The sequence below is a fragment of the Candoia aspera genome, chromosome 8 (assembly GCF_035149785.1).
Source record: "Candoia aspera isolate rCanAsp1 chromosome 8, rCanAsp1.hap2, whole genome shotgun sequence".
Taxonomy (NCBI): domain Eukaryota; kingdom Metazoa; phylum Chordata; class Lepidosauria; order Squamata; family Boidae; genus Candoia; species Candoia aspera.
The window spans coordinates 22,089,609-22,115,674 of NC_086160.1; the positions used below are offsets into that span (position 1 = coordinate 22,089,609).

A 26,066-nucleotide genomic window follows, 5' to 3' on the forward strand; every position below is an offset into this window, starting at 1 on the left:
ATTTGCTGCCAGAAGATGTGCTGATGGACATCAGCTGAAGTACATCTGAGAGGTTTATTAGATACCAATTGTTGAGAAGTTAGACTATGTCTTATTAACAGAATGAGAGAAAGAATGCCATTATGTACAAATCCTAGGAATCAAGCAGTTTTCATCATGGAAGTTGGTGTTAAGATTCAGCTGTTTATTCAGTGAGAGGATAGATTTTCTTCTTGGTCAAAACAGCATCTTTGCCTCTGATTCTTGTCATGGTTATAATCAAAATGTTCACCATGTCCTCTAAAAAATTATAAAATAAATAGTTTGTTAATTTAAAAAAAAACTTATTTGGTCGTCATAACGGATTTGTCAATTTTTTCCTTTGTTTAAAAATGTATAGATCCTTTTAAAGTTTCTTCTTATCATTTGTCAACAAAGGAACAGATTACATTTGCAGTAATGCACAAAGGCTTTTTAAAATCTAATTTGCATATTCCTTTCTTAAAAAATCAAACTGAACTGTGGCTACAAGAATTTCACATTACTGTATAAGTGACATAGAACTGTATTTATTTAATAAACCGCAAAGTTTCCAACTAGTCTAGACATGTTTGTTATTTCCCCAACCTTCTCCAGATTCAAGAACTCAGTTTTAAAAATTCTAAAAGAGAAAAATAGATGGTTCATCTTACATGCTTGAAAGTGTTGTTTTACTATATTATTTTAGTATTCATCCAGGGGCATCTTCAGGATTGCAGGTTTTAGTCAAAATGATGAAAGCATCATTGCATTGTTTCAGGGCAAGCTGCATCCTCTTTGTGCATGCATGCAACATCACATGTACATACAAAAGGGGAGGAACTTGTATCATGATGTTGCATTGCTGTTTTCATCATTTCCTACCCCTTTCACAGAAACCTTTGCATTTACCTTTTTATATTTTTTCAAGATGCAGTTGGAGAAAAAACCTGGGCTATATTCTGTTGACATATAATAACATTCATGTTTGTATCTTTCTTCTGAATGGAATCTTACATACTATATTATCTTAAAAGTGTATCTTTCATATAATCATGGCAAATTCTGTAAGAATGTGTAATTTTCAAAGAAATCTGAAAATTAATCACAAATGTTACACAGGAAATTTTCTGAAATATATTTGGATTCAGCAAGCTACATGAGACTGTTCATGTCACAAAATACTTAGTTCAGCAATTACAGTACAATTTAAAAAATCAACAGGTTTTGATTAATAGCTGTTTGTTCTGTTTCATCAACAAGCGTATTATCAAATTGGTCTGTAAGAAAATAGTAAACTTGTGAAAGCTTATGGAAAAAAATAACCCTTAAATATAATTGCTATGAGCTTCTTAAGAATATTTGGTAAAGTTATTTAAATATTGAAGAGGGGGGAGTGGGATTGATGCTAGAGTCTCAGATGATCCTTGACCCTTTCTGGTGCCCTTTCTAGAAACCATGGCCTGTTGTCTTTTTTCTTGTCAGGCCTTATCTGCCTTAAGTTGGTCAGTGCACTCATCTAATGTTCCAGAGCACTCAGATTCTTGTCCCATTTTTTGGTTGACAAATATACATATATTTTTGTAAATGTTGAAATATTTAATTTCATTGGGTTTAAACTCTGCCCACAGATAGTCATCAGGTGTCAGTGATCGTAGTTTTACTTGTTTGATTTGTTCTGTTACATCCATAACTGCTGTAAAGTAACTCGTTCATTCGTAGCAGTTAGAGCTACTGGATTAGACAAAGACATAAATTTGTATCACTGTTGATTTACTTCTAGTTGCTTAGCTTTATAGTTTTTATTGGCATTGCTTTTTAAGTAGTAATATTTACACCACACAGTTTTATTCTGCACTATATTATAGTTTACATAGTATCCATATTAATTGTAATTTTACATGTAGATTTTAGTGATATTAAGGTTTTATAGTTGTGTTAATAATTCTAAACTGTAGTTGTTTTTCCATAGATTAGACTGTTCATGTTTGGATGGTTGTAAATTGTCATTGTGTAATGTTATTTTATGTTAAGTCAGCGGCTAAATAAAGATTGATCCTGCATGCATAGTGCATATAGAAAAGGAACAAATTCAAGGCTTTCAGTAATATCTACAATGTTAAAGATAGTTAATAAATAAAAGATGGGAGGAAGCAAACACATGCAGTATAAGAATTCATTTTGATCTGTCCTTATATGAAACTTGTTATTAATAGTAAATGAAGAATAACAGGCTTGAACATTTTGATCAATACGTATGCGTGAAGGAATCTTTTACAAACATGTTGATGCGTTGCTTTTCCTCGTCCTGAAATGTTGCACCCTGCTGAAGTAATACAAATATTACTTTCATATGAAAGTAAAGTACCATTCTAATTATATAATAATATGAATTATATAACACCACCTGGAGTGATTGGATTGGGGTAGTATGTAATTTCTGCTAATTTAGTTACTAAACATAATATATTGTAGATATGACTGAAAAGATCTGTCATGTGTTAAGGATATCATATTTTGTTAAAGGGCCAGTCCATCCTAAAGACAATTCTGCTGTTTAGAAGAAAAAATAAGGATTGCACTGACCATGCTCAGAACTTTGAAAACTTGTAAAGTATGTGCATGGAGAATGTTTTCTTCTGCAACAGACTGACTTTGATGATCTCTAATATGTCTTGGTTTATATTGTCCTCTGTATCTTGCTTCCAGCATTATTTTCTGATTTCCTCCCAGTCTTCATATTTGTGTCATTATGTTGTAGCTACCATTTTTTATTTTTGTGTGTCATTACAGGTATACATTGAGGTAATAGATACAAATGATCACAGACCAGAATTTTCTCTGCTAGAATACCAGGTCATTATAGCAGAAGACATATTGCCAGATTCAGAAATTTTGCAAGTCAGTGCCTCAGATAGAGACGAGAAGAATAAGCTGATTTATACTATGCAAAGCAGCACGGACCCTGTCAGCCTTAAGAAATTTCGTCTAGATCCTGTAACTGGCTCACTTTATACTGTTGAAAAGTTGGATCATGAAGTCATCCATCAACATGTTCTCACAGTGATGGTAAAGAACCATTGTGCTTGTTCTTCTGCTGAAGTGCTAAACTTTGCCAAGAATATGTGGATACAAAAACAAATAATTAAATAAGTGACTGCCTTTTCAGTGAAACAGAGTACATTCATAAGCAGAAATTGAAATAACTGCAGGTCAACTACCTCTTACACTATACACAGCACATACCTTAACCATTTACTTGTTTTACCTTAGGAAAGGTTTGTGGTGCTGATTTGAATAAAGCAGTGTTTCTCAATTTTGGCAACTTGAAGATGTAAGGACTTCAACTCCCAGAGTTCCCCAGTCAGCCATGCTGGTTGGGGAATCCTGGGAACTGAAGTCCACACATCCTCAAGTTGTCACAGTTGAGAAACACTGGAATAGAGCAATGATATGTAAGTTGGGAAGAGTCAAGCTCTCTTTTCCTAGTTTCTGGAATGCCTTCCCTTTCTAACACACACACCAGCTTTCATCCAAACTGCACCTGAGTTCAAGTCTGAGATTGAATTGTAAACCAGAAAGTAATTTGTTAAAATGTTGATTTTTCTTAAGGTGGTCTTTGGCAACTTAGTATCTCCAAATCCACAAGCAGTGCAGGAGACACTGACTTTAAAATAAAATATCCATATTATAGGGCTACCAACTCACTACAGAAATTCTGGGTGGCTAACATAGGTAAGAGGGTTGTAATAATACTTTGTAACAGTCTTGTAAATTTTACTGAGATGACACATTTGAAAGATCAAACGCTTTTAAAACACTATAAAACACTACAGAAATACCAGCTAATGTTACTATCACAGGCTTCTTTCCGCATTCCAGCCCTTGAATGTTTTGTTCTTTTTTTGAAGCAATTTTTCAATATTCTCAAAGAGAGGGACGCAGTGGCGCTGCGGGTTAAACCGCTGCGCTGCTGAGCTTGCCGATCGTAAGGTCGGCGGTTCGAATCTGCGCGACGGGGTGAGCTCCGGTGGGTAGTCCCAGTTCCTGCTCACCTAGCAGTTCGAAAACATGCACATGTGAGTAGATCAATAGGTACCGCTTCGGCGGGAAGGTAACGGCGTTCCGTGTCATCATGCTGGCCACATGACCACGGACGGGTCTACGGACAACGCCGGCTCTAATGCCTTAGAAACAGAGATGAGCACTGCCCCCTAGAGTCGGACACGACTATACTTTACTTCGAGGGAAACCTTTACCTTTATCTACCAAAGAGAGGACCAATTAGGAGGAAGTGCTTAACTATTACTACTCCTTTCCCCCCCTTTTCATTCCTATCTCTTCGTTGCCTAATCTAGCTAAGGAGATTTAAATAAGCCATCGGTAGTACTGATCGTAAGCTGATGAACTCTACAACAATATTAGATGCATTCACCCACCTCACAAAACAAATAGGGGAAGTAGTAATATTTACTCTCTTGCATTGAGTTTACTTGTAGTTAGCAAAAACATTTCTATAGGATGTAGCATATATGATCTGCTCTACTCAGTTCTTTGGAGAATTTGTTTAGAATAAAACTGCATGTACAAATGGCTTTTGCTGATTTGGATAAAATAATGTGCTAATTGTCAGTAATGTGCTAATTATTTTAGGTACGGGATCAAGATGTTCCTGTCAAGCGCAACTTTGCTAAAATCATCATTAATGTTAGTGACACAAATGATCATGCACCGTATTTCACCAGTTCTTCTTATGAAGGCCAAGTATTTGAGTCAGCCGCTGTTGGGTCCATGGTGGTTCAAGTTACAGCGTTAGATAAGGATAAAGGAGAAAATGCAGAAATTATGTACTCCATAGAATCAGGTAAATTCTAATACATTCAATATTGTGTCATTTATTATCAGTTATTTATTTTATATTTTTTATTAAATTTATACACTTCCCACTGCCAGATTTAAGCTTAATGCTGTAAAGATTAAAGCATAGTAGTATAAAAATAAATATACACAGTTTCCAACATGCAACTGTGACTAGACCTAGACTGTTCAAAATAGTACAAGGCTTACTTTCAACAGTGTTTGACCTAAACTGCATTTATTTGCTTGCTTGCTTGCTTGCTTGATTGATTTATATAGCATGAAGCAAAACAGCATCCCCTCCCCACAAGAAAAATCCTCAGAGTCACAATCCCAACATCAAATTATCCATTGATTGGTTTAACTGCCACTGTTTTAAATGTAGTTGAGTAATGGCAAATTATTCCGCTATTTTTGAAGAAGTTTTAAAAAAAGTTACATTCTGTATATTACCTGGAATATACTACATTAAAAACTGCAAGGAAAGTCATTTCTAATGACTTTCTCTGGGTTCCAAAACAAGGATGAAATACATCTGGTAAGCTACTTTAAAAGGACATTCTATAAATCAAGAGGCATCTCTGAAAATGACCTGCCTATCTAGAGTCAAATAGTTTTCCGTTTAGAGAGTGATGACCTTCAAGGCAATATATTTCCAACCAGTTCCTCACAGCACAGAAGATTATATGAAGGTTATATAAAGGAATCTTCTACCCATCTCTATAAATGTTAGATCCCCAAACTTGAGTTTAGGTTGGAATCTGTCAATCAAAATGTATGAAAACCCAGCATCCCATGTTATGTGCAACTAGTCTAGAAGCAACTTTTCATTTCATTCTTTTGAAATGAAAACTGTATCTGGTCAAATGCATGTTTTCCCAGCTTGCTCCCTATTGCCCATTCTTTCCCTCCTTTCCTTACAAATTCTTCTTCCTTATTTATCCAAAGAACATTGTGGGAGGAAATGTTAAAACTTTCTCAAGATTGTTTTTCTGGTATATTCAGCAACTGTACGGCTAAAGCATTAGGGCAAACGTTTTAGGCATATGAAATGAACATTCCTTAAATGCTTGTAATGGCTTAAAGGATTAGTAATGGGATATTCTAAGAATGGCACTCTGTTTATGCCATTCAGTAATAAAAAAGGATAATATCAACAGCCTACCCAAAGACATAATTTAAAAATTTTAATAAAATCAGTCATGATGATGCAGTGGATTTAAAATTTGCTTGTTATGTTCTCTAATTAAAGTATTAGGGAAAATATTTGCCATTTTAATTTTTTGGAATTTCCCAGGCAGTGTGAAATCTCAGAGTACTTTCTGTCATTTAGAAAGGTCTATCTGTTCCTGCTTTATTCATCAGTCAAAATGCAGCTGCCTTTTCTCAAAGTAAAAATTTTAATATCGTGCCTCAAGTCTATACATTTTAATTGGGGGTAATTTAGCTGAAAAAAAAAATGTTTTAATTAAGCCACTGAAGTGTTTCAGATTTAAAAATAATGTCATAAAAGGGCCACTAATGAACTATTAATTAAGCTTCAATTGAGACTTGATCAAAGGGTGTTTAACTGCAATTCTGCAGGCTGGATATTTATGGAGAAATCAGTTTTCAAAATATGACCACAAAAATTAACCTCCCTCCTCCAAAATATTCTAGATTGCTGTGGGCTTAGCACAGAAGGGTCAACTCCATCCATCAGCAGCCCACTCCATTCCTATCATGGACATGGGGGCACGGGCCTTCCCATTGCTTATAGCCCACTTGATTGCTGCTTCTGACTGCATAAAATTTCAGGCACTTGCAGAATTCAGCTCCTTGCTGGCTACCAGCTGAGTGCTTAAGTGCAAGACTGATTCTAAGTTTTTGTTTTTTTTTTACTTCAGCATAAAGTGCTATGGCATATAAAGGACCTCTGTGCTATTATTTGAATCAAATAATTTGGTGTACAGTAAGGTACAGTTGTCAACCTGTAGGTTTATCTAAGAAATCTGTTCATTTTTTCCCAGATCATTAATTTCTTGTTCTGTTTTTCCTTCTTTTTTTTCCCAAACAGGAAATATTAGAAATGCTTTCAGTATCCATCTGGTCTTAGGTAGTATTACTACTGCAAAAGAATTGGATCGCAGGATTCAGGATGAGTACACTTTGATGGTGAAGGCAACAGATAAAGGGACCCCCCCAATGAATGAAGTCACATCTGTGCACATTTCAGTCACCATCTCTGACAATGCATTGCCCAAGTTCTCTTCCCAAGAATATTCTGCAGAAATCAGTGAAAACAGCAGGATTGGCAGCTTCATCATCATGGTTATTGCATATAGCCAGTCATCTGTAACGTATGAAATAAAAGAGGGTAATATAGGTGATGCCTTCACTATCAACTCACATTCTGGTGTTATCACCTCTCAGAAGATTCTTGATTTTGAAACCTTGCCTTTTTATAGTCTTATCGTTCAGGGAACCAATATGGCTGGCCAGTCTGCTAACTCCACTGTATTGGTGCACCTTCGAGATGAGAATGATAACGCACCAACTTTTATGCAATCAGAATACACAGGACTCATCAGCGAATCTGCTTCAATTAACAGTGTGGTTCTAACAGACAGAAATATGCCATTAGTGATTCGAGCTACAGATGCTGACAAAGAATCAAATGCTTTACTTGTCTATCAGATTGTTGAGCCATCTGCCCACAAATATTTTGCCATTGATTCTAGTACAGGAGCCATTCGTACAGTAATGTCCTTGGATTATGAAGAAGCCAATATTTTTCGCTTCTCTGTGCAAGTGTATGATATGGGAATACCACGCTTATCTGCAGAATATGCAGCTAATGTTACCATTTATGTAATTGACATCAATGATTGTCCTCCAGTGTTCTCTAAAGATCTGTATGAAGCAACTGTTCTAGTGCCAACATATAAAGGAGTAAAAGTTGTCACAGTAAATGCAAATGATCCTGATTCAGAAGCCTTCTCACAACTCATGTACTCTATCATTGAAGGCAATATTGGAGAAAAATTTTCAGTCAATTCCAAGACTGGGTGGATAACTGTACAAAATACAACTCAGTTAAGAAGCAGGTATGAATTGACAATCAGAGCATCCGATGGCAGGTTTTCAAGCACCGCGTCTATCAAAATTAATGTAAAAGAGAGCAAAGCAAGTCAGCTGAAATTCACACATAGTTCCTATAATGCTGTGGTCCAGGAAAATTCCACAGAAGCCAGAACAATAGCAGTTATCACTGCTGTAGGGAATCAAATAAATGAGCCTTTGTTCTATCAGATTCTAAATCCAGAGAGTCAATTTAAAATCAGTTATACTTCAGGAGTCCTTTCAACTACTGGAATACCATTTGACCGTGAGCAACAGGAATCTTTTGATGTCGTGGTAGAAGTGACTGCAGAGCATAATCCATCCCTAATTGCACACCTTGTGGTAAAGGTTACTGTAGAAGACATAAATGATAATGCCCCTGTTTTTGTCAATCTTCCATATTATGCCACTGTTAAAATAGATACTGAAGTTGGTGAAGTGATTCACTATGTCACTGCTATAGACAATGACATTGGCAGAAATGGTGAAATTCAGTATTACTTCAAGGAACCCAATGACCAATTCCAAATAGGGGAAACTGGTGAAATCACACTCAGGAAACGGTTTGACCCAGACACACTAAATAAAGAATATCGTCTTACTGTGGTAGCCCAGGATAAAGGAGAGCCAAGTTTTTCTGCTGAAGTGACAGTTCCAATCACGGTGGTAAATAAAGCCATGCCGATATTTGAAAAAGCTTTCTACAGTGCAGAGATACCAGAAAACATCCAGCTGCATAGTCCGGTTGTTCATGTGCAAGCATACAGCCCAGAAGGGCTGAAAGTGTTTTATAGCATCACAGATGGTGATCCTTTTGATCAGTTTAGTATCAACTTCAATACTGGAGTTCTCAGTGTTATTGCTCCCTTAGATTTCGAGTCCCATCCTGCGTACAAATTGAGCATCCGGGCTACTGATTCATTGACGGGGGCCCATGCTGAAGTGTTTGTTGATATAGTAATTGAAGACATCAATGATAATCCTCCTCTCTTTACAGAGCAAATGTATGCTGCCACAATTTCTGAGGCATCTATAATTGGAACATCTGTTGTACACGTCAGGGCCACTGATGCTGATTCTGGAGTAAACAGAAGGATTTCTTACCACTTGGTAGGAAACATCAGCAAGAACAATGATTATTTTGTTGTAGATAGTACTGGGCTCATTCTGACAGCAAGGAGTTTGGATTTTGAACAGGCTCAACAACACACATTGTTGATAAAAGCAATAGACCATGGAATGCCTCCACTGAGCAGTGACATTGTTGTAACTGTTGATATAACAGACCTGAATGATAACCCACCAGTGTTTAACCAGCTACTTTATGAAGCTAATATCAGTGAATTGGCTCCCCATGGGCACTTTGTAACATGTGTAAAGGCCTCAGATCCAGACAGTTCAGATACAGAAAAGCTTGAATATTCCATATTAACAGGCAATGATAACATGCATTTTGTTATCCATAGCAAGACTGGGGTCATCACTCTATCAAACATACATCGACAGACTCTGAAACCAATTTATCATCTCAATATATCTGTTTCTGATGGAGTCTTCAGAAGTTCAGCTCAGGTGCTCGTACACGTAATTGGAGCCAATTTGCACAGTCCTGTTTTCAGTCAGAATGAGTATGAGGTGGAACTAGCTGAAAATGCTCCACTGCATACCCTGGTGACAGAAGTCAAAGCTACAGACAAAGATACTGGCAGCTATGGATCTATAACATACCATATTATGAATGATTTTGCAAAAGACAGGTTTTATACTAATGAGAGGGGGCAAATACTTACCTTGGAAAAACTTGATCGTGAAACTCAAGCTGAAAAGGTAATCTTCATTAGGTTCATGGCTAAGGATGCTGGGGGGAAAGTGGCATTTTGCAGCATCAATGTCATACTTACTGATGTTAATGATAATGCTCCCCTGTTTCGAGCAACTGAGTATGAAGTAAATATTGAATCAGATGTTCCAAGAGGTACATCTATCATCAAAGTCTTGGCTTCCGATGCTGATGAAGGCTCCAATGCAGATGTCACTTACACAATTGAGGCAGAATCTGAACATGTTCAGGAGAATTTAGAGATTGATCATTTGACTGGAGTAATAACCACAAAAGAAAGTTTAATTGGGTTAGAAAATCAGTTTCTTACTTTTTTTGTTAGAGCATTGGATGGTGGATCCCCACAAAAGGATTCTAGTGTCCCCCTCTATGTTAGAATACTCTCCCCTGAAGTAAGTCTGCCAAAATTTTCAGAGCCATTTTATTCTTACACGCTTTCTGAAGATACACCTATTGGGACTGAAATTGATATTATAAGAGCAGAGCACCCGCGTACCTTGTTATATAGTCTTGTTAAAGGATATACACCTGAAAGAAATAGAGATGATAGTTTTGTGATAGACAAGCATAATGGAAGGTTGAAAGTTGAAAAAAGCCTTGATCATGAAATAACTAAATGGTACCAGTTTTCAGTGCTTGCATATTATATGAACGAAGATTATAAAGTTGTCTCTTCTGTAGACATAAGCATTCAAATCAAAGATGCAAATGATAATGAGCCAATCTTTGAGGCCAATCCTTATGAAGCATACTTTGTAGAAAATACGCCAGCTGGATCAAAAGTCATACAAGTAAAAGCAGCAGACCAGGATTCTGGGAACAATGGACAAATTACTTACAGGCTGGACCCAACCCAGGATGCTGAAATCATAGAGTCTTTTGGCATCAATCTGGAAACGGGCTGGATTACCACTCTAAGAGAGCTTGACCAAGAAAAGCAGGACAAATACCAAATTATTGTGGTGGCATCTGACCGTGCTGAAAAAATGCAGTTGTCTTCTACCACTGTCGTTGAAGTTTATGTAACTGATGTGAATGACAGCCCTCCACACTTTACTGCAGAGATTTATAAAGGAACAGTCAGTGAAGATGATCCAGTTGGAGGAGTAGTTGCTATAATAAGCACAACAGATGCTGACTCAGAATATTCTAATAAACAAGTCAACTATTTTATTACAGGTAAATATTTAGAAATACATTTAGACAGCTTTAGTTTTATACCTTTGGTGTAATACTCCTTTTCAATTTAAATACACGTCTTTTATTTATGAGAGTCACTGTCATGGAAGGAGGAATATTTATTGTTCCATAAGCTGTATGACAAAGGTCTTGAAATACAATGTCAAAAATCTTGTGCTATAGTGATAGAAGAAGCATGGAACATTAAATGAATGTGGCAGTCCTATATTATTCCTATCCCTATTGTGAAGTCATTGTACTTAATGTTTCTTCACCCGTGCTCATAATATTAGTTGCTTCTGGCAAGCAGAGGAATATATAGTATGTTAAAGCTGTAAGTCAAGGGAAGTTAAACTTTTAATATGAGTTGCTGTGGAGGAAGAAAAATAATGTAATGCATTATTGGCATGTTATGTAGAACCATCATCGTTTTTTAAAATGTGACAGCTTCAGGTCACATGAGTTCTTCCACTATCCTGAATCTCTTTGTTTGATAATAAACTAGCAATTGGTTCACTCAACAATCAACATTATATATAATTTTTATCATGGAACAATTAATTATTTTGATTGTAAGAGTTCCATAACGTAAAAAAATACCTTGAAGTAATCAATATAACTATAAAATAAGTATCTCCAGTTCTGAACGTGTCTAGTATGTATTTAGCAATGGTAGTATTTTTTTCCCATCCACAATTATTGCCAATTGGGTACCCTATAAAGAAGGGATCAAATAGGGGATAGTTGAACTTTTTAAGTCTTCAACACTGTTTGGGTAGTTACAGCTTACGAACCTGCATATTTGTCTGCCTTGATTATTTAGCAGTAGGTGAGTAACCCTTGATTTTATAGATTTAAAAAGAACCCATAAAGTTCTATTAGGCAACTAATGCAACATAAAACATTAAAAAGCAGGAATGTAGGAAGATTGATCAACTTGGAATGCCTGGGAAAACAGAAAGAAGTATTTGTTATATCAAATAATGCATAACAATTATTTCAGGAAAACTTTCATACTCCTAAGAGTCTAAAGCAGTGTTTTTCAAACTTGACTGGGGAATTCTGGGAAATGAAGTCCACACATCTTAAAAGTTGCCAAGTTTGAAAAACACTGGTCTAAAGCATTGGATACGGGTTCTCACATAGGTAAAACTGTCTACATACAAAGCTTGCTGAACCAGAATATAATCCTTGTTGAAACAGCGTTGCAAGTTTTCTCAAATGTGCAATTACAGCTTTTATTTAAAATTGTAGAGGTATGCTCTAAATGTAATAAGGCTCATAATATCTTTATTTTGCTTTATTACATATGGGCTTTTTGACTGTAATAACCTTAAATGATTGATTTCCATTTACTGTGCATATATCTGCATAGTTCCAGTTCATATGCATAAAATACTGCATGTACATTTTTTCATGGCATAATTATATGTTGTCTTATTAATTATTTAGGAGGTGATCCTTTGGGACAGTTCGCTGTAGAAAACATACAAAATGAATGGAAAGTTTATGTCAAAAAACCTTTGGACAGAGAAGTAAAAGATAATTACCTTCTAAACATCACAGCTACTGATGGGATGTTTGCTGCTAAAGCAGTGGTAGATGTAAAAGTCCTTGATTCAAATGACAATAGCCCTGTTTGTGAAAAGGTATTGGCCTGGATTTTCGATAGATGTTTGTTTCTAACCTGAAAAACATGCTGCCGTCTTAATAACAAACATGCTTATGCTCAAACTGAATGATTACTTTGGAGACTGAGAAAATACTCAGGTCCCACAAACATTTTTAGTCTGTATGTCTGCTAATGATAACTTATATTAATAACATCCAGGAAGTTGATCTGATGACGTTCGGGAAGCTATTAAAGGCCTGGCTATTATCCCAGGCTTTGGGACAGGGTGATGGCTGAACCCCTGTTGGATTGGAGGTGGGGTGGGTTGGTTTATGTATTTGGCCTCAGGCCACATACGATTTTTTTTCCCCGACTTCTAATTGTAAGCTGCTCAGAATCATTGAGAGACATGCGTAGTATACAGAAAGGAGTAAGGATGTATAATACTATTTTTTTTTAAGTTAGCTTACTAACTACTTTTCCAGTCTCCTAACCAGTAGTAACACAGTACTTAGTACTGAAAGGGACAGGGCTGGGATTTTCACCTAGTTTTGTTTTGTGTTTGGGGTGAGGGGGAGCTAAGTACTCTCCTCCATTTTTCAACTAATATTAAAACTATGTGTGGCTTCGTATGTCTGATTTTCTTTTGTTTTCTGGTGATTTTCTTTCTGCTGTTGCTTGTTGATTTGCTGCCAAATTTTGCTGGCAATAACTCAGTTACTGGGACTGCACCAAAACATTTGGGGATCATGTTTAGCCTTGGGCCATATGTTGCATATGTATTCTGCTTAATGCCCAGCTAGTAGCAAATACCCTACTTGATATTCATTATTCCACGAATCAAAAGAACTATGAGGAACTCTAGAAAGTAGAACATGTTGGAGTAAGCTTTAGATATTTTTATACTTTGTCTCTCACATTTTAAAATCATGTAATATCTGATCTTAATAATGCTATCTCTCTCAGTCCATATCTGAATTCGTTAATGTATTTTTACTCACAGTTATCTTGCAAATGCTTTTAGGCTTTGTACACAGAGAGTGTTCCAGAAGATTCCCCGCCAGGCAAATTCATCATGCAAGTCATGGCCACAGATGCAGATATTCGTTCCAATGCAGAAATAACTTATACGTTATATGGTGCTGGAGCAGAAGACTTCAGACTAAGTCCAGACACAGGTAGGATTCAGAGGATATAAACTTTCAGGGAAACCTTAGCCCTTCCTTACTGTTGATAGGTGTTTGCATGGTTAGGTCTCTGCTGGCTTAGGCAAGAGAGGGCTGCCATGAACAAGTTCCTTGTTAGCTGGGCAGAGGAACAGTTGTTGAATGTGCCAGTTGTAGCTACCAGAGGCTCTCTAAAGATGACAGTCCAGGAATGGAGGGTGAAGCAGGGAGCTTTGGAATCACTAACGCTTCTCTATTCTCCCAAATAGTCTTAATCTGACTCTGTCAGTTATGCTGTTGGTAAGTCTGCTATAGCTAAAATTATGAATGCAGAATCCGTCTAGCAGAAAAGCCGAAAGAAACCAAACATTTGCTGCCCTTGCCAACCATTCAGTGCATTAAGATGTTGCTGACAGGTGCTGTGTTCACATTCCCATGCCCCACCTTTTAGAGAACTTACAAGTATATAAGCCCAGTACTTATGGGCTTATTCCATAATTAGTGAGTTTAAGATTGTGTTTTGATTAGTTTAATATGGACAACTTAGTATCATTTTATACTTGTGAATTATTTTAACTGTTGGTGTTTTGAATTCCAGAATTATTGCTGGGTGGATTTGATTTGCAAACTGTAATTTATTCATTATTTATTATGCTTGTGTTTTACTCTTTCACAAGGAGCTGGGCATTAGATTAATAATTAGACAGTCATTGATCTCAATGAGATTTTTAGTTGAGTAAGATTTTGAATTGTGGGTTCCCAAAGCTTTAATCATCCTGTCATGCTGCTGAAAGGCTGATAATACTGCTCATTTTCATAAAGATAAAATATTCAGTGTAGTATTTATTGCATCATGCACTGTCTTTGTCTGCATATGTAACTTGGAAAAAAATCTTGTTTCTGTTGATTTGACTGTTAACTGTCAAATATCACAAAGCTATCCAAAGAACTTTTAAGTCAGTTTTCTCCAGCATGGCTTCTTCCAGTTGGCTGAGGCTTCAGGCTCACTTTTGATGGGTTGTCTACTTTTGGGCAGTAGGAATTATATTAATGTGTATCAAAGATAGGCACATAGAAACATACTAGTCATTGTTCCTCTAACATAGTGCTAGATTTGATAGCCGGCCCAATACGCAAATAGGGAATTGGAACAACTAAACCAGTTTAAGGTAAGAAGACATTCCAAAACCTCTTGAGTGACTACGCTATAACAGATCACCAGGTCCTGATGGCATCTATCCAAGAGTTTTTAAAGAACTCAAACATGAAATGGCTGATTTCCTAGGAAGAATATATAACAAACAAGCTTAGTGGCAGAGGCTGGATGGTAGCCAATATGACACCATTTTTTTAAAAGGAACAATGGGTGATACTGGAAATTATAGTGAAATCACCTTTATGTCTGTTCCAGGCAAGTTTGTATAAACTAATTAGAGAAAAAATAACTGCATAGAGGAACAGGTATTGCTAAGGGGAGATCAGCATCATTCTGTAAAAAGAAATCCTTTACTAAACTTTTAGAGATTTTTTTTTCTTTTTAATGTTATAAGGCACATGGATGGAGGTGATGCTACACACTTTATGCAATATACTTAGATTTTCAAAAAGCCTTTTGACAGATCCTTACCAGGCTCTTAAGTAACTCCTAGCTGGTTAAAATTTGAAAGCAAAGAGCAGATAAATGGATAGATTTCTCAATGGAGGGAAGAAAAAAGTAGAGTTCTTCAAGGATTTTGTTGGTCCTTGTGCTTCTTAATTCATTTGTAAATGTTCTGGACAAGGAGTAAGCAATGAGAGCCAGTTTGTGGATAATACTAAACTATTTGGTACAGTGATAACTAAACGTGATTGTGAAGAGATTCAGAAGATCTCTTTAAGCTGGTTGAATTATCATCCAAATGATAAATACAATTAAAATTAAAGGAAAATCTCCTTGTAGCCCCATACTTCGGGGAGGCAAGAAGTGCTGTTTCTCAGTGGTAGCACCACTGTTTGGAACAGTCACAGAGTAGAAATCAAGCTGATTCCTTCCTTGATAGGTTTCAGGAACAAAAGACCTGGAAAGAATAATCTTACTGCACCCCACCTTTTATGTTTATATTTAAGTTGTGTTACATCATATGGGCATTCAAATTTAGTGATTGCATGGTGGTTTTTACACGTTGCTGGCCAGCAGGAAGCAGCGGAGAATCAGTTTTGCCCTTACTAGGACTAATCAGGTTCACACAACTATTATACTTAGCATTAGAACTTAAGTAATTCGACACCTCCTACCGGGAATTAAACTCTTACACCATTGTGTTTTAGTTTTATATTGTTAGAGTTTTTTGAGCTCTAATGGCCCTGGTTGTCAAAGGCTTGCAGGAAGGAAAATAAGGACAATCTAATAAGGAAGGTGTATACCACTTAGTGATTGAATTGTAATTTTTAAATGTACCATGGATGTTTCCATATTTTCCTTATTCTGTGAGCTCCCAAGCTCACAGAATAAGTTGTCAAATTGCAGCAGGATATAAATGCAACAAATAAATAAAATAAATTCTAGTTCCCATATTTGAAAAAGGATGCAATAGAGCTGGAAAAAATGAAGAGAATAACCTAAATGATTAGGAACATCTTTCCTATCTGAAAAGATTAGGATTCTAAAATTGGGGTGGGGAGGAGCAGCTAAAGATGGGAAATTATCAAGGTGCCTAAAGATGGAGAAAGTAAACAAAGATAATTTTTTATCTCTCTGTCAAAAAACTAGGGCCCAGCCATTAGAGCCAAAGCACTTCTTCACACAGCCCTTTATTAACCTATGGAATGAAGTCATAGCCTCTCACTTGGACTGCTTTAAATCTTCAGAGATTTATGAGGAGTTATCAGTTTTCAAGGCTGAAGACTTGGGCCAGCATGCTTCCAAATACTAGTTATAAGGGAACAATTCTGGGAAAGGGCTATGTCTCCATCTCTTTTCAGCACCCAAGAGGCATACAAAATTCTGGATTAAGATGGGCCTTGACCCATAAGATGGCTGTTCTTATGTTCTTACCTAATTTCTGAAGCCAGTTTCATGGCCTCTTAATATGTTATATCTGATCCCTTTAAGGGAAAAGGCACAGTTGCATGCATTCAGTCCATCAAGTTTTGAAACTAAAATATGTATTTCCCATTATTTATATACTGCCATAATTGCACACCTCTAGACTGTTCACATACCTAAATCAACCACATCATAACACTTGTTAAAACCAATACAGAATTAAGTTAGCATTCTGCCAAATAGATGACTGACAAAGCACAGATATTAGTCTCTAAATGCTTGTTGAAGCAGGTTTCTGGAAGTTGACTAAGCTGAAGCCAACTAGATTGGGAGGAGGGGATTATTCCAAAAAGTTTCAGTTGGGATTCAGACCCATAATGGGATGGAAACAGCATTGGTCACAATTTTGGATAATCCCTGGTGAGGGCAGGATGGGGGTTGTGCATCCATCCTTGCCCTACTTGACCTCTCTGTGGCTTTTGATACCATCGACCATGGTATCCTTCTGGATCAGCTCAGAAGATTCGGGGTGGGGAGCACCATGCTTTGCTGGTTCACCTCCTTTCTCTGGAGCCAATTCCAGTCAGTGGCAGTTGGGGAGGAGAGATCCTGCCCTCAGCCCCTACTAAGTGGGGTGCCACAGGATTTGGTACTCTCTTCTCACTATTTAACAACTACGTGAGGCCACTGGATGAGTTCATCCATTGCCATGGGGTGAAGTATCATCAGTATGCTAATGATACCCAATTATGCATCTCTGCCCATGGTGAATTAAGCAATGCTGTGAATTATCCGGTGCCTGGAGGCTGTGAGTATCTGGGTGAGGAACAATAGGCTTCAGCTGAACCCTGGCAAGATTGAGTGCCTTTGGGTTTTGGGGCCTTCTGGTTCTAGGACTATGCCACCTTTGATGATGAATGGAATGGCACCTCCCCAGACATACCTGGTACTCAACTTGGGGGTCCTCCTGGACTCACGAGTCCTGCTTAAAGAGCCGGTAGCAGTCTTGGCTAGGAGGGCCTTTGCACAGCTTCGTGTTGTGCGCAAGTTGCGCCAGTTCCCAGCTTGGGGAGCTCTGCTCACTGTCACTCATGCCTAGTCACCTTCCATTTGGACTGAATGTGCTCTACATGGGGCTGACCTTGAAGAGTATCCAGAAGCTTCAGCTGATACATAAGGCAGCAGCGCAGGCAGTTTTGTGTGCCCCTAGAATGGCACACGTTACACCTCTGCTCCACAAGCTGCCTTGGTTGCCAGTTTGCTTCTGGGTCCAATTCAAGGTGCTGGTTTTCACCATTGAAGCCCTTCATGGAATGGGGCTGAGTTATCTGAGGGACCGCCTCTCCCCGATTATATCTGCCTGTCGGATCAGATCTGGCAGAGAAGGCCTGCTGCGGGTTCCTTCTGTCAGGGAATTACACTTGGTGGGTCCCAGGAGGTGGGCCTTCTCTGCCCTGGCACCCGCCTTACGGAATCTTCTCCCAGAAGTGAGGTTAGCTCCATCCCTCTTAACATTCCACAAGTCCCTCAAGACCTGGCTATGCCATCAGTCCTGGGGATCTCAGGGGACCGGGAGATCTTGGCTATGGCTCCCTTACTGTGGCTAACGTCATCCTCTCTTGTTTGTGTGCTTTTTATAGTTTTTAGTAATGAATGCTTGTTTTAATATAATTACTGGTTTTTTAATTGTTATATGCTGCCCAGGATCACTTTTTTTGTGAGATGGGTGGCCATACAAATTAGAGAGATAGAGGCAGGAATGGAGAAGCAGTATTTCTGTGTCCTTACCCTTTTACCTGTCTGAATGAAGGTGTCTCTTAATATGTTTTATCTGATCCCTTTAAGGGAAAAAGAACAGTTGTGTGCATTTAGTCCATCAAAAGTTTTGAAACTAATTATGTACTTCCCATTATTTATATACTGCCATAATTGCACATCTGTGGACTGTTCACATACCTGAATCAACCACATCATAACACTTGTTAAAAGCAATGCAGAATTAAGGTAGCATCCTGCCAAACAGATGACAGACATAGCACAGATATTAATCTCCAAAAGCTTGCTGAAGCAGGTTTCTGGAAGTTGACTAAGCCAGCTGGATTGGGAGGAAGGGATTATTCGAAGAGTTGGGGCAGGAATGGAGAAGCAGTGTTACAGTGTCCTCACCCTTTCACCTCTCTGAATGAGGGTGCCGGGAGCATGATCAGAACAAATAAAGTCCAGCTGGAGAAAACGATCCTTTAAATATCCTGGACCCATGCTCTACATAAAAATAAAAATACAATCTTTGTGAAATTATGCCGTGAAAGCATTATTTCATACGTTGCCGTATGTGTACATGTATAAGATTATCTTTTAAATGAATTGAAAATCTTTATTTCTTAAAATCATTTGTTTCTATTCCTTTGCTTTTGTTACTTCATGTATAGGTGAGCTGAAAACATTAGCAACACTTGATCATGAGCAAAAATCTGTATATTCCCTTATGGTCAAGGCTTCAGATGCAGGAGGAAGATTTTGCCAGTCTAATATTATCCTGAATATAGAAGATATAAATGATAACCCTCCAGAATTTACAGCAGAAACATACTCCATCACAGTGTTTGAAAACACTGAAATGAACACTCTGTTGACAAGAGTTCATGCTACTGATGCTGATGCAGGTATGATTTATAGAATAACAGTGCTAAAACAAGGCTCTACTATTTATGAATTAGTTTACTTATTGTATTTCATAATTCTTACCTCTTTTTATGATACAGTCTCTAACTTGTACAGATATACAAATGTAGATGTGGCTGAGCATAATCTTCATTACAACTCGCAACTCTAGTGCATGGATTGCAATTAGCTACTGCTTCCAGCTGACTGCCAGTGCCTATGCTGAATTTGGGGTCTGTCTTACTTTATGTCAGATCAAGCATTGTTTTCCAGAATCTTCTAGGCTGTGGAAAAACTGAGTCCTTAGAGGACAAAGTCATATTCACTGCAAGAATATAAGCTTAGGTCCAGATGAATAGCATTTAACTAGAGCTGTGGGCAATCAATCCATCTAGTCTAAATACTGTGGATTACTGTGCATGCTTTGAACGTTTACAAGTGTTTTGGAAAAAAAATAAATTAGCATAAGTTGTGTAAACATTTGTATTGTATGTCATTTGACCCTGGCAGAAAGCTATATAGTAAAATTTGAAAGAGTAAATTTTCATTATTTTCTGCATTAAACAAGGAGATTCATTTGAAAATACTATTTAGAGCCTTGATTTGCTGCTTTTTAATTGTAGGTTTAAATCAGAAGATTCACTATTCTCTGCTAACACATGCAGATGGGCAGTTTTCTATTGATGAATTCTCTGGGATTGTTCAGTTGGAAAAGCCCTTAGATCGGGAGTTACAGGCAGTGTATTCTTTAATATTGAAAGCTGAAGATGAAGGCTCACCAAGGAAACTCTCTTCTACTGCTACTCTGGTGGTTTCTGTTCTGGATATAAATGACAATCCACCTGTATTTGAATATAAAGAATACAGTGCAACTGTCTCAGAAGATGCAGTAGTTGGAATGGAAGTTCTTCAGGTGTATGCTGCTAGTCGGGATATTGAAGCCAATGCTGAAATCACCTACTCCATAGTCAGTGGAAATGAACACGGAAAATTCAGTATTGATTCAAAAGCAGGTAATTATTAACATAACTACTAATAAGTAAGGAAAAATTACTAGAGTTAATAACTATGCGTAGGGGTGTGTGTGTGTGTGTTTTAAAACCTTGATCTCTTTCCTATAATGTACTGCGTCAATGGGCACAATATCTCATTTTATTTAAAAAAAAACCAGAAAAATAAGGGTAAAAGAGTTGGTCAAATTATCGTACTTCTTTATTTATTTATTTTTGACATCCTCCTAAAAGGAGGGCTCAGTTTCATGTGATGCAATGTTCCCACACTCCCTCTGAAAATCATGCAGGTCCACAATACTCTAATTTAGAGGGTGTGGAAATTATACATGTTCTCACTTTTTCAGTTATGTAACACTATGTTTTTTCAATAATTTTCTATCATAGCCTGGTTATATGAAAAAATGTCCAAAAGATAAATGGCCTTGGCATACGTTTGAATACTGTAGAGATGATTAAATTCAGACTTAATCATGCTTAGATTGTCTCACTGAAATCAGGCAGCTGGGTTAGTCATGACCTGTGCTTATCAGCCAAGACAAAATTTAATACTAGCACTCTTAAAGTGTGGTCCTAAGACCCCAGGGAGTCCCCCAAGACCCCCTCAGGGGTCCTGGAAATCAAAATTATTTGCCAGCCTATGTTGAAAAACAGTACCACTGGGAGTCAGGTGGCATATTATTGCTATTATTACTATTACTAGTAGTACTATTACTATTATTACAATATTAAAATCCCATCCAACAATCGTGAGAAGTGGTTTTAATTTTAATTTTTAATATGGTAAATATTGATAAATATAATCCATACAAACAAAATCTCTGAGGTCCTCCATAATTTTTAAAAATAGGAAGGGATCCTGAGAGAAAAGAAGTTTAAGAAACACTGCTCTAGATTATTAAACAGCCTGGGAATCAGTAGAAATAGAGTACATCATGTAGAAGACAAAAAAAGAGGAAAAAAAGTATACACTAAACAAGTGAATATGACCAAATTGCTTGAACATCCTTTTCTATTTGTGTATGTATGTATATATGTATGTATAAAAGTTCGAGCATAGACAGGGAACATACATCAGAAAAATTTGATAATCAGGCATTAATATATCCTTCCAATTTTGTATAATCATTCTGTGGGCTACATTCAAGGCTTGAAGAATCTGCCATAGCACTTGATATGTTGGTAAATTCTATATACAGTATAACGGATGCTCAGGAAACGTAGAGAAAAATTATTGTTGCAAACTCATATTAGTAAGCCAGTGAATTCCTTACCAAAATATATTGAAGAAGCCACGACTCCCAAGTTATATTTCCAGCAACAAGAGAATTGTAACCAACTTCTTTGAGGTGCAAAATGAGATTTTATGTTACATTAACTTCATTTTAACAACAAAGGAAGTTTGTATCAAAGCTTTCAAGCAACTTGTCATTTATTTAAAATGATGGAACATTTAACTTAATAATTTTAAAGAGCATGTACATAATTAACACCAATTTCTATCGAGCTCAGTAATGCCAGCATGACAACACATAGACAGTATAATTACACAAATGTTGCCATTGTGTACTTATATCCTGACATCTGCAAGTACATAAGTTGGAGCCATTGTGTGACATGTCACAGTTGCTTCCCTTGAATTTACTGTGTGGACACTCAACAGACACCTTACATTTAGAGATTAGAGATAGATTTGATTACAATGAGTAAAAGATTCAAATCCTGCCACAAAAACAGTCTTTCAGAATTCACAGGAGTAACAAATGTGGGGAGTTATAGATGAGCAACATCTGAAGGGCCATCATTGATTACCCACCCTTGTTTTGCTTGCTTTTAACATATATTTATTGTGTACTGATTGATGGCTTTTTAGCAGAAATGCATCATAGAAACAATACTAGTTCTATTGGGACTATTATGAACGTGATCAGCCATAAAAGTATGCTTATTTTCATGAGCAGTTATTTTCGTCTCTTTCCCATGTAACAAAGCAAAGACATTTGAAACTAAATTACTAAATCTGAAATAATTTATGAAGCAATTTGAAATATATAATTGTCACTATATTTGTTTTAACTATTGGCGTCATTTTCTTTTTTCAAGGTGGAATTTTTATTATTGGAAGCCTTGATTATGAAATTTCTCCTGAGCATTATCTAATGGTGGAAGCCACTGATGGAGGAACACCGTCACTAAGTGATGTTGTGACAGTGAACATAAATGTAACTGATATCAATGATAATACTCCAATATTCAGTCAAGACACTTATACAGCAGTAATTAGTGAAGATGCTGAGGTTGAACAGTCAGTTATCACGGTATGTACTTCCATCCCCAGCTTTCCTGACATAGTCCTGCATGACTCTTACATTTTAGAAGAACAAAAATTATGTTTAAAGAGCACTGTGTGGGAGAATAATACTGTTCTATATTTGCTAATTTTTAAAGTATTATTTAAAAGTGAGGATAAAGAATGCCATAACATTCAAAACATTGATTTGGCAATATGATTGCATTTTTAATTAAAGACAGATTGGTTTAGATAAGACTTACGAATCTGGAAAACATTTATCTGAAAAGTTAAACAATTAGAAAGAGTATCACTGTCTACTTGGCTTGGTTTTAACTGAGAAATATATATATCTTTTAGATTCTTGCAGCTGATGCTGATGGGCCTTTGAACAACCACATTCGATACTCTATTATAGATGGCAACCAAGGAAACCCTTTCACAATTGATCCTACCCTGGGGGAAATTAAAGTGGCTAAACCTCTCGACAGAGAGAAAGTAGGCTCCTACGTTTTAAGATTATGTTTGTAATTTTTGAACAGTATTGTTAGATATTATCTATTAGTTTCAATTAAGATTTCATAAGGAATAAGAAAACAGAAACAGCAAAAAGCTAAATAAGATTTTGATCTTAGAAAGATAAACAGACTAAGGGTCCAGATAAAATTGGAATATTGAAACCTTTACAATAAGATTTTAGAATTAATTATAAAGAACAAACAGCTTATCATGGGAAATAGATCCTGTTTTGGTTTTTACAAAACGTAACGAAGGTAAGCAATTTTATGATTTCAAAAATTGGACAGTAGAGGGGACTAAAGATTTTAGGTAGAAGAAGATATATAGGCCTATAAAATGATGCAAAACATTATGACAATCAAAATACTGAAGGAGACTTTTGAAGAATGGTATCAGAAAATAGCCACAATATCAACGATGTCAGTTATGATGCTCTTCAATGGATAGACTGTATCCAAAAGATGCTATTGAAGAAATGACAGATGTAGAACAGATGCCATTGAAGAAATGACAGATGTAGAATTTTAGTTGACACACAGAAATGGTATTGAAAGTGAATTTACAGCTGACAGGCCAAAAAAATTATGTAGAAAAGGATGTTTCACTGGATGTACAAAAGAAACTGGCTGAGGTTTTAAAACTTAAAAGGGAAATACAAATGACAAACCAAGAGAGTGACCTGGATATTTTTTTTCCTTTTGGATATACAAAAGAGACTTGTTATTTACTAAAGAGTCTTGAAGAACTCTTTGCAATGGGACAAAGAAAAAATGAAGAGAAATCAAATCCTACAATATTTTAATGAACTAAAGATTAAGACTGTTAGAAGTAAAAGAAAGTGATACAGTATAAAGATGATTTATTTGATCAAGGTTAAAACAAGAAATGTTGTGACTTCTGGCAACCCTTTATGGACTTTCTGCTGACACCAGGACTGAAAAGATGATGTTTTATGAATTTGTTTGTAGATAAGAGATGGAATATGGGATGAAGAGATAAATGTTTGTAACCTTAGAGTGGGTAAAGATAAATGTTTGTAACCTGAGATGGGGTGAAAAGTCACTAAATTTGTTTATACTTGTGATGAAGGTTGGAAGTCACTTCTTTATATATTTCTTTTCTCTCTCCTTATATTATTTTCTCTTCTCTCTTTTTTCCTTTTTCTTTGCACCTTTTACTCCCATATATTCTCTTTTCTTTAACTTTAGTTTGCATTAGATTTTACTATTATAATCAAAATTCTGAATAAAAATTATACATATACATGTAGCAAAGGGTTTCTCTGACATACCAGATAGGGGAGCCTATTAAACTGAAAGCATATTCTAAAGGCTTTTGCTGCAAATCTTAATAGCTAAGCTAATTTATAACAGGAAAGATGGTCCTTCAGATAGTAGTTAATCCAAACAGTTTAAATTACGCCTGGTAAGCAGTTGTCAGTCAGTACAAATATTTCAATACAAGCATGTGATCTTTGTAGCTTATACTAGTTAGCATCCTTGCTGTTAGATTTTGTGTGAATTGCGCTGCAGCAGTCAAAATAGATTAACAGTGGGAAGGTTGTAGCATATTACTAAAACGGGTTTATAGAATACAGGCCAGGATATCTGAACTGGCCCTATTGAAAAAGTTGTCTCTTGGAAAGAAAGCAAGGTTACAATTGAGTTATGTTGTTTGTTGTGCATAGTTTATATTTTAATACTGTAGACCGGTGATTATGTACAAATCATTTATGTAAAGCGACTAGCATTGTCTGTCTCTAGATGCTGTGTTGTTCATTTACCATATAAGCTGTCTGTACAAAATTTCTTAATGCAAAGGGTAGAGAATATGTGGATTCCAATATTCTTATTTCAAAAGAATATAGCCTAATTGTATTAATACTTTTCTATTTGTTTTACTCTGAAGATTTCAGGTTATACTTTGACAGTTCAAGCATCAGACAATGGATACCCACCAAGAAGCAACACAACTACAGTCAATATTGATGTATCTGATGTAAATGATAATCCACCCTTGTTTGCAAAGGAGAATTATAGCATTATTATCCAGGTAATCCATATATATTATATTGTAGCCTGATGTTTGTCTTCTATATTATTAGAAAACTGCTACTTCTAATGTAATATAATTCAACCATTTAGAGGACTGCAAACCATTTGAATAAATTCTCAGTAAGATTTGATCAATCACAGGGTTCTGGGTTAAGATAAAAATGTCTTTTGATTGCATATGGATTTTTGGAGTTGATAAATGAACTCTCTCTAATAATGCTAACAAATTAACCCTAACCCTTTCCTGATTCCATGGCCTAAGGAAAGAAGTCAAGTAAGTCCTTATCCTGTTTTTTTAAGGAGGTCCACAATGGTACTATGCTGCTTCCATTTCCTTCAAAAAATTCTGTAGAATAATGAGAATCCTCTTTCATAGATGCCTCTAACCATATTACTGGGTTGGGGAGAAACAGCAAACTTACACTTTTATGTAAGTTCATCATGCAAATGGAAGCCATTCTTTCTGATTCTTTTGGGAGGGCAGAAACTCACAAATTTAGTTTTGCCAACATGAGAAATCTAGCCCTTCTTTTGCTTTCTACAGAAACAAACAAAGCATAACCTAAGTGAAAGGGAAAGAAACTGTCATAGCTCCATGAACTGATTTTTCTGATTCAGTAAAAGTCAGTCACTGGAAATCAGGGATTAACAAATAAAATTGTGGTAAATGTTAATTGATTGGCAGGTTCATACTCAAAATTGGTTTGTTAAAGCTTTGTTGATATTCTCAAATACAAAGCAACTAATCAAGAAA

At 36.4% G+C, this 26,066-nt stretch overlaps 1 protein-coding gene across 2 annotated transcripts in view; it reads left to right on the plus strand.

Annotated features, from left to right (window-relative positions):
• The window catches only part of FAT1 (FAT atypical cadherin 1), a 116,658-nt gene that overhangs the window by 66,046 nt on the left and 24,546 nt on the right, over positions 1 to 26,066 (plus strand). For both annotated transcript variants that reach the window (XM_063310202.1, XM_063310201.1), the window contains exons 7-16: positions 2,791 to 3,066; positions 4,651 to 4,861; positions 6,911 to 10,975; positions 12,428 to 12,624; positions 13,612 to 13,765; positions 19,208 to 19,441; positions 20,063 to 20,452; positions 22,553 to 22,767; positions 23,100 to 23,237; positions 25,167 to 25,310. In XM_063310202.1, coding sequence (XP_063166272.1) covers positions 2,791 to 3,066; positions 4,651 to 4,861; positions 6,911 to 10,975; positions 12,428 to 12,624; positions 13,612 to 13,765; positions 19,208 to 19,441; positions 20,063 to 20,452; positions 22,553 to 22,767; positions 23,100 to 23,237; positions 25,167 to 25,310 — 6,024 coding nt within the window. The remainder of the gene's footprint in view (positions 1 to 2,790; positions 3,067 to 4,650; positions 4,862 to 6,910; positions 10,976 to 12,427; positions 12,625 to 13,611; positions 13,766 to 19,207; positions 19,442 to 20,062; positions 20,453 to 22,552; positions 22,768 to 23,099; positions 23,238 to 25,166; positions 25,311 to 26,066) is intronic.